The 9099-nt window shown below is 39.1% G+C and overlaps 1 protein-coding gene across 3 annotated transcripts; it reads left to right on the top strand.

Annotated features, from left to right (window-relative positions):
- Positions 1 to 358: 358 nt before the first annotated feature.
- On the top strand, positions 359 to 8853 carry LOC103143022 (tetratricopeptide repeat protein 39C). Of its 3 annotated transcripts, none has more exons than XM_007559388.2 (14): positions 360 to 828; positions 1781 to 1829; positions 2406 to 2534; positions 2646 to 2760; positions 2842 to 3241; positions 4646 to 4814; positions 4927 to 5020; positions 5108 to 5215; positions 5850 to 5959; positions 6053 to 6176; positions 6286 to 6383; positions 6568 to 6672; positions 6779 to 6817; positions 8121 to 8853. In XM_007559388.2, the coding sequence occupies exons 1-14, from the start codon at positions 683 to 685 to the stop codon at positions 8205 to 8207; spliced, it is 1773 nt and encodes a 590-aa protein (XP_007559450.1). In that variant the 5' UTR covers positions 360 to 682; the 3' UTR covers positions 8208 to 8853. The 3 variants fall into 3 exon arrangements, with proteins under 3 accessions (XP_007559447.1, XP_007559450.1, XP_007559449.1); XM_007559387.2 differs by having other exon boundaries at positions 2643 to 2760; XM_007559385.2 differs by lacking the exon at positions 8121 to 8853 and having other exon boundaries at positions 359 to 828; positions 2643 to 2760; positions 6779 to 7653.
- Positions 8854 to 9099: the final 246 nt, after the last annotated feature.

Genomic DNA, 9099 nt, shown 5'->3' with positions numbered 1-9099 from the left:
AAAAGAACTATACCATCACTGCATTCTATAGATAATCAAAAACAAAACACACATTGAACACATATTTGTTTCTACTCTGATGATTTTGGAGTCATATTTTTAGGTCACATTTTTATTGTGTTTTGTGCCTGAGCAAACATTTATCTACAATTTTCTGTCTCTCTTTGCTTGTGATTTAATGTTTTTACTGTTTTAAACCCAGTTTTTCAATTCTGATGGGAAAATCCAATTACTAAGAGGCATAGATGAAATCAAATTAGTTGTCCAGTAATATTAATAATAATAATGTTACATTTTACGGGACAGAGGTTTGAAGGTTTTATATGGTCTAACCGAGAATATGATATTTCCGGATGCACTTGAAGGTAGCACATTTCCTGTCTCCACAGGAACACAAACCGGTGGTCAGACACAGGCGGCAGAATACGGAACACAGCGGCGCAACCCTCCAGATAAAACAACGGTCAACCCACATTATCAGTTGTTTGCAGCTATTTATGTCGTCTATATGGGTTATTAGTCTGCTAATGTAAACAGCATAGACATGACAGCGACTGTTCAGAGCTGCGCAACGGGTTGAGACTGTTTTGACTGCGAGTAAACTATCCAGAGCCACCGCACCCCCCACACGGAATCTCTCGGGCACTTGCCTCCAGCTGCGGCGGCGGTATCGGGTGTCCTAATGGCGGACCCAAGAGCAGCAGCTCCCGGGAGCTCCGAGGAGGAGAAGACGGAGCATATAAACGACGCAGAGCTGGCTCTGAAAGGAATCAATATGCTGCTCAACAACGGATTTAAGGAAAGTGATGAGCTCTTCAAGACATACAGGTTTGTGTGTGTCTCCAGGCAGCTTTCAGGTTAAACCACCAACTGCATATCTTTTTAGTTATTCCTCATAAAATGAATGTTTATGTTTGTCTTAGTTTTTTCTTTTTTTTTTGTAAGCGCCACAGTATCATTGTCCTACTTGTCTGGTGAGTTTCACCTTATGATTTGGTCACAAGCTGGATTAGATTAATGCCCCAAGAAAATACTCAGGCAGACCAACTTGTTTATGAAAAAATAGTAATGGATTAATCAAATGGCTGATTTATGTTTGGTGATGGGGTGTTGTAGTTATTTTAGCAATCTTTACTCTATGCATGTTTTTAAAGAGGTCTGCTTGTTTAGCAAGTTGTCATTCCTGAAATGCCTGTCCCAACTGAAAAGTTTCCATGAATTAACTTCCCTTTCACTTGTTTTGGATAGATCCAAAACACTTTGTTGGATATAAATGAGCCCATATAGGAGTTGAAAAGCTAAAAATAAACAAACTAATCTATTTGTACTCTTTTAGTATAATCCACGTATTGGATTTAGACTGTATTCATTCTTCTGCCATGCTGTGTTGTCATAAGAGCTTATTATCTAAAGCGAAGGGTATGCTTTAAGGCTACATGTTGATGTCACAGAAGGCTGCCCCTAGGTGTCCTGACCCCTGGTGAAAAGCAAAATGTCAGTACTCCCACTAATTGCTCTAAGCACCTAGTGCCATCCTGCTTTGACAGCATAAGTAAGAAAACATGGAGGGGAGTGAAAGACTCCAAGGCAGAGTAAGCCATACACTGCCATGCTTTGTGATGCATTTGGTTTTTGCTACTGATATGTCTTCACTTGTTAATATCTGTCTTCGGAATCACAGTAGTGTTTGGTTTGGCTTTGAAACAGACTTGGCACAAACTTAGTTGCTGTAATAATGATTACAAAGCCCCCTACTCATGTTCTGTTTCCTCTTTTTAAGGAACCACAGTCCTTTGATGAGTTTCGGTGCAAGTTTTGTGAGTTTTCTGGTAAGTACAGAATTGTTCTGTCAGCTTGACGTCATTTAGTTTCAGATCTCTGTTCTTATTTCACTTTCATTTTAACCTTAAAACAGTTTAATTTAAAAAAAACACATTAGAAGAGCTTTTAAATAATATAAAGAACACATCTTTCTATTGTTTTTACCTTAAAACAGTTTAATTTGAAAAAATATGAAAAGAGCTTTTAAATAATAGAAAGATATATATATATGTGTGTGTGTGTGTGTATAGTTTCTGTGTTTTGAAAGATAACATTCAAATACAATTTATGACTAAGTTTACTTTGAAACCTCAAACTTTTGATTTATTAAGTGCTTTTCAAGGTAATGAAGTCATTCATAAAGATCTGCAGAATTTTTTTGTGAAATATACGACATGTACAAATCAGTCATTTTATACCGTTTAAAGTCTAAATCACTTTTAGAATTAAAATTTGAATTCCTGCTTTCTGGGCTGTAGTTACCAAACTTTTTTGCTTCACTTTTTACAAAGCCATGGGTCGCCGTCTTTTTCCATAAATTTTCTGCATTTAGAAAGATTAATCTGGGTGTGTTTTGTGTGCAGAACGCTGTAATGACTTTTGAAGAGGAGAAAATGCAGACGGCCTTTGAGGACCTCAAATCCACGGAGCGACTGTGTGAGAGTGAAAATGGCAGCGTTATTGAAACCATTAAAAACAAGATAAAGCGGAGCGTGAGTAACCACCTGAATCTATGAGTGTAATCGTTGTAGATAAATGTATGACGGATTATTATTGCCGTTGGCCCGAAACCCAGAGTGGATAAGTGTGATGTGGTTTAGCAGGTGGACTCCCAGAGGTTGGGAATGGCTGCTGTGGACCGACTGCAGCGGCAGATCATCATTGCAGACTGCCAGGTCTACCTCGCAGTTCTGTCTTTCATAAAGCAAGAGCTGTCAGGTAACGAGCAGAATAAAAAGGTCAAAAGTTTGCGTTGTATCCAAAGTAAGTTTCACTCAGCTCAGCTACACTCCCTTCCAGCATACATCAAAGGAGGCTGGATCCTCCGCAAAGCATGGAAGATGTATAACAAATGTTACAATGACATCACACACCTACAAGAAGGCAACAGAAGGGCCCCCGAACAGCAAGCGTCGTCCTCTCTGTCATCCTCCTCGGCCTCCTCCTCCAGCCGCAGCCGATCCTCCTCACCCGGAACGAGCCGGTCTCAGAGACAGGACGGCGTCAGCCCGGAGGTTCTGGACCGGCTGAAAGGATCTGTCAGCTTCGGCTATGGCCTTTTCCACCTGTGCATCTCCATGGTGCCGCCTCACCTTTTGAAGATCGTCAACCTGCTGGGCTTCCCTGGAGACCGCGATCAAGGCCTCTCGGCTCTCACGTATGCCAGTGAAAGTAAGGACATGAAGGCCCCATTAGCTACGTGAGTATGTGAGTGAGCATGTTTATGAAGTATTCATGCCCCTTTAACTTTGTAAAACATTGTCTTGCCACAACCCCAAACATCTGTGTATGGTATTGGGGTTTTATGTGATACACCAATACAGAGTAATGCATAGATGTGAAGTGGAAGTAAAGTAATAATCATCTAAAACATACAAATACAAAATATGTGCAGAGGATTTCCTGAGGGGAGGAGAGTTTGTTGTGATTCTAATTCAGGCTTTTCACATTTATTCCTCAATCCTGTATTAGGTCTTACAGTTCAGAGTAGTTACAGGTAGTTACTACCAACGTGAATCTCGGGAGTGACTTCAGCCTCCACTCCATGTCGGAAACTGTTGACCACGAGCAGCGAAGAACACATGTAGATCACAAAAAGGGGCTTGTGTGTTCAGAGTGTTAAGCACAGTCAGTTTTCCATCACAGTTTTGCTTTCAATGATCTGTTTCTTTTTTGACAATCCTCTACAAGAGCCAAAGTTATAAAGTGCATTGACAGCAGAAGAAAAAAATGTCTTACAGCTCACAGGAGTACACAGCAACATCATTTTGTGATGTTGCTGGAGAAGGGGTGAGTTTTAATAAGTTTACACTTTTACCCACTCCTTTGAACGTGTATTGTTTGCATTGCTGTCATTTTAATTGTAACTTGATGCGTTCAATTAAAAAACAAAAACAAAACAAAAAAACTGTAAGTTAACTGAATGTGTATCAAGTGTAAAAAGATTCTCCCAGCTGCTTCTCTGATTAATGCTGTCCTTATCCGGCCTGTCAGGTTAGCCACCTTCGCAGAACAGCTGTACTTATACAGAGATTACTTTCTGATCTTAAACAAACAGAAATATAATTTTCCTTCCACTTCACAGGGATGCACAACTTTGTGTTTCACTTAAAACTCTCAATGAAATACATTCAAGTTTGTTGTTTGTTAAGGGACAAAATGTGTAAAAGTTGGAGGGGTAAAATACTTTTCCAAGGCATCGTATAAATACTAGGTGTAAAAAAAAAAAAAAATGAAAAACTGAAGTATTGAATTTTGATGGAAATTCCTAAACGAAGAAATGAAAGCAAAATGAGTTGACAAAGGAAAGAAAACAGCTGACTCAAGTTCTGCGGTATTGCTTTCCAAGTCATGCCATATTATTGAATCATTTCTTAATTTCAGTTTCTTCATTTTTTTTTCTAATTATTATTAAAGTCATGAGTATGATCTCCCAAGTTACAGAATAAGGTTGTTCGTAATAAACATCCACTAATGTATATTTTGAGTTTTCGCAGTCTGAGTCAAATAAAATTAATCTTAATCAGTTGCAGTTTAGCGAGTTGACATCATCAAAATGACAAATACAGAAAAGTTAAGTTGTGACTCTCTGCTCTCCTTGCAGCCTGGCTCTGCTGTGGTACCACACGGTGGTGCAGCCCTTCTTTGCTCTAGATGGCTCAGACACACAAGCAGGCCTAATGGAGGCAAAATGCATACTTAAACAAAGGGAGGCCACATATCCAAACTCCTCTCTCTTCATATTTTTTAAAGGAAGAGTTCAACGCCTCGAGGTAAAGACACACAGAAACGAAACAATAAATTTGCTTTCTACCTGTAAATCTCTTCTGATTTGGGAGGCCTCACTATTGCTCACACTATGAAATGACTTTGTTTTCTTTCCAGTGCCAGATCAGTAGTGCCTTGACTTGCTTCAACGAAGCCTTAGACCTGGCTTTGGACCAGAGGGAGATTCAACATGTGTGTCTATACGAAATAGGTAATAATTTTCCTCCCCGGGTTTTTAGCCTCCATGTTCTGCGCTAGTCTGTCGTAATCTCTAAATTCTTCTGGGTGAATGTTTCAGGCTGGTGCAGCATGATTGAACTGAACTACACCGAAGCCTACAGGGCGTTTGAGCGACTGAAGGCGGAGTCTCGCTGGTCGCAGTGCTACTACGCCTATTTAACAGGAGGTAATGCAGACCTGGTTTTTAAATTTAGAAATGAAAATCGGAAAAATGTGGCAGACGTTTGTATTCAGACCGCTCCCTGGAGTCGAGGCTTCATTGGACCACATTTTGCTGCAGTTATAATTTCAAAGTCTTTCAGCATTTGTCTGCAGAGAGAAATTCTCATTTCTTTTTTTTTTTTTCTTTTTTTTGGAAAAAGGCTCAAACTCAGTGAGATTGCAGAGAGCATCAGTTTTGACATTGTAGATGAGATTTTCAATTGGATTCTTGTTTGGGCTTTGACTGGGCATCTATGGTTTTCTCCCAGGATCGGGATCGGTTTGTATTTGGCTTCGTCCATCTTCTGAACTACTCTATTTAGCTAGTCTGCACATAAAGAAATGCCCTCTCCCCCTCACCATGATGCTGCCACTACCATGGTTTCCCTTTACTCACCACAGCTTATGAATTTTTATTTGTTGAAATAAAATACATATTGAAAACCATGTATTATATTCCTTCCTTTTCACAATCTTCCATTACTTTACCACAAAACACGTATTTGTAAAATATATTATTTATGTTTGTAACATGGCATTGAAGGAATAAGTATTTTTTTGTTGTCGTTGCCTCTAACCGTATCTGCCATGTTTTGTAGTATGCCAAGGAGCCACCGGTGATCTGGAGGGCGCTGTTGTGACTTTTAAAGATGTTCAAAAACTTTTCAAACGCAAGAATAATCAGATAGAGGTGTTTTCCTTGAAGAGGGTGAGCATTTATCTGGCTCGTTTTCTTTTCTTTTTGCGTTTCTTGAACTGCAATAAAAATCACTGACTCATAAATATTCCCATTTCGCCTCAGGCTGAGAAGCTACGGAGCCCAGGTCTGTCCAAAGAGCTCTGCATCTTGTCTGTGATTGAGATTCTCTATCTGTGGAAAGCCCTGCCTAACTGCTCCTCTGCCAAGCTGCAGACAATGACTCATGGTAAGCGCTGTAAAATATGGCGCCTGGTTTAGGGGCTCCCGCCTCTCGCACTGTCTTCCGGTTGCTGTTGCGTTTTGCAGCAGAGGCACAGTGATCGTTTTTGTCTCAGTTTTGCAGGGGATTGAAGATGCGTCATGCACCGACCTGAAAAACCTGCTTCTTGGGGCCATTAGCAGATGTCTCCTCAATACTAAAGATGCTGTGCAGGTATATGCGTGGTTAATAATGCAATGTTTTCCTGATTCCCAGCATGCTTCACTTCACTTAATAGCTCCTTGAACAGAGTTTTAATTAATCCATGCACTCATAAGTACGCACTATAAACGGATATTGTGGTGATTAGCAAACCTTGTTTTCTTTCCTGCATGAAATTACAATCGTGTCCCAACAGTATTTCCGTCTGGCTGCGAGCGACGAGGTTGGACGTCAGTGCAACTCCTACGTGCAGCCCTACTCCTGCTATGAACTGGCCTGTGTCCTGCTAAATTCCCCAGAGGTATAGATTCTGTGTATGATTGGTTGTGTGTTATGGAGTGAGGTCTTCTCTCTCAACTCACTCAAAGTCACATGATATAAATTTTTTATTTTGCCTCCCCCCACAGACTGCAGAGAAGGGCCGAATGCTATTGCTTCAGGCTAAGGTACTCGAAGGATTCATTGTTTTGACTTCTTGTCTTTTGCTTTGTGAATTTTTTAGTTTCATGCAGTCCAGTTGTTTTCATGTGCTCAAAAAGTCTTTGGAGTTAAAGTAATCTGACTCTCATATTCCAGTGAGCTCAATAATTGACTGGAGAAACGGTTTGTAAAAATAAACTAAAAAGAAATTCTTAGGATTTGCTTCTTAGAAACATAAGAAGCAGATAAACCTGTAAAGAAGCAGGACTGCGTTTGCACTACTCGAGTTGAAGTTGGTGTCAGGTTTAGTGATCAGGTGTTGAATTAAAACAATGTGTCACATTGTCCCTGAAAATTGGAAAGGTTTGGCTCATATAGCAAATTAGTGGGAAGCAAATTTATTGTACAAATAATTTTGCTCAAAAAATGTGACTATATACTTTTTGAGCAAATAAAAAAATATATATATTTGTTCATTTGTCCCCTAGTGCATAGAGAACAAATGAACAAGCAAGTGCAACTGCTGGCTGTTTGCCAGTGATCTGCAGCTGATTGAAGCTATTCTTAGGTTTTCATCACCCTGTTCAACCAAAATAAATGCTCTTGTCCGGATGTAAGGGGGATGCATATTTACTAAGAAAATTTCTAAAGTATGTCGTTACTTCCTCATTTTCCTTGTGAAATGGGGAAGTGCGTCTAGTTCAGATCCTCTCACTAGTGCTTATGTGGCTTGGTTTAATAGCTACACTTGAATCCAAACAATGTAACATTATTCTCAATGTTTCAACTAGATTTCTGATCTGTTGTTGTTTTTTTCTACACTCATTTCGACTTTAATCTTAAATGAGTTAGCAAAAAAACCCCCAAAAGTTCTTCCTTATTATTATTTTTTTTTTATCTTGAAGTAATACTTTATTCTAAATTTATGATATGTGCCCTGAGAATATCTGTCCCCTCTTACCATCCTGTATGACAAATGACTTTAATTGCTTGCTCAGACCTTGGTGCAGTTCATCCATCTGGTGTTCTACCTCCTGCAGCTCCATTGACTGTGTTCTTGTATTAACAGCTAACATTGACTGAGCACAGATCTCTCGCTCCCTTTAGCTATAAAATCACTATGTGATAAAATTGATGCACCAACATCTAAACTGAACACAAATGGAGTCAGATTCCTGGATCCCTCTATTTTTAATGAATCTGCTTTTAGCTGATTGACCGGCGGGGGCAATGATCTGTTTGTGTTGATGCAGAAGCTCGGTAAAGGTTCAAGCCATGAAGATGAAGGGAGAATTTATTCATGGACTCTTTCTGGATCTTTTTATACAGGAGGATTACGCCGGCTATGACTTTGAGAACAGGCTCCATGTGCGAATTCACTCCGCGTTCGCCTGTATGAGCCCAGCCCAGCCTTGATGTTTGATCAGCACCTTAAACAGAATGGCTCCCTGAGAAGTGGATTACAAGTGTGAACCCTATTGTTTTACTGTGTTTTTATTACAGTGTTATGAGCCAAAACGCCTCCATGGAACGTGAACAAATGATTCACGGAGGAACCTTTTAGGTTTACAGTCCTGTTGCTGTACTGCACAATACATTAGCACATTTTATTATTTTATTTTTTTTACATTGTGGGTGGTTTATTTTAAAAGATAGAGGGTTGTTTGGTCAAAAAGTCTACATATTTATAAGATTTGAGGCGACTTTGTCAAATTTGCCCTCGTATCACAGCAAGTAATGCCAAGTAAAGAGACTGCGCATATAAAGTATCATTCAAATAAACAGATTAACTAATTGTGCTTGATGCTGATATGACCTTAGCCTTGGTTTCTTGTTGTAAAAAAAAAGTTTGCTAATCCATAGACATAAGTCATAAGTAAATGGTCCTACTTGGATCAGATTTGTTCTTTTTTTATGTAAATATGTTTTGAATACATTTAGTAAATGTGCAGAGATTGTTCCACTTCTAAGTGGTATAAATGCACAATAATTCTCTTTACTGTCAACAGGTTTTACTGTGTATTTGTTACAAGATTAATAAAAACAATGTTACTAAATGGGATTTCAATTTAGATTAATTTTTTACTGATTTTCTCTATCAAGAAACTTTAACCGAGACGGGAACATTCAGATGTGGCCTCTGAAACTTTAACCGAGCTCATCTGGAAAATGCCTCTAAAGACAAAACTGAAAGAAAAACCTGTAAACCACAGAGAAGTAGTAATAAAACAACAGCTTGAATTCCATATTTTAATAAAATAAGCTAAGATTCTTCATATCGGCTGCTGTTTTTGATGAAACACTTTGA

The sequence above is a fragment of the Poecilia formosa genome, unplaced genomic scaffold, assembly GCF_000485575.1.
Source record: "Poecilia formosa unplaced genomic scaffold, Poecilia_formosa-5.1.2 Scaffold104, whole genome shotgun sequence".
Classification (NCBI taxonomy): Eukaryota; Metazoa; Chordata; class Actinopteri; order Cyprinodontiformes; family Poeciliidae; genus Poecilia; species Poecilia formosa.
This window is presented reverse-complemented; position numbering and strand designations above follow the sequence as displayed.

What these genes read in the sequence shown, in the direction of transcription:
- LOC103143022 (XM_007559385.2), top strand. Translation starts at nt 683, where the DNA reads ATGGCGGACCCAAGAGCAGCAGCTCCCGGGAGCTCCGAGGAGGAGAAG. An exon ending in GAGCTCTTCAAGACATACAG is followed by an intron (nt 829 to 1,780) that starts GTTTGTGTGTGT and finishes CCTCTTTTTAAG; the next exon opens with GAACCACAGTCCTTTGATGA. An exon ending in GAAGAGTTCAACGCCTCGAG is followed by an intron (nt 4,815 to 4,926) that starts GTAAAGACACAC and finishes TTTTCTTTCCAG; the next exon opens with TGCCAGATCAGTAGTGCCTT.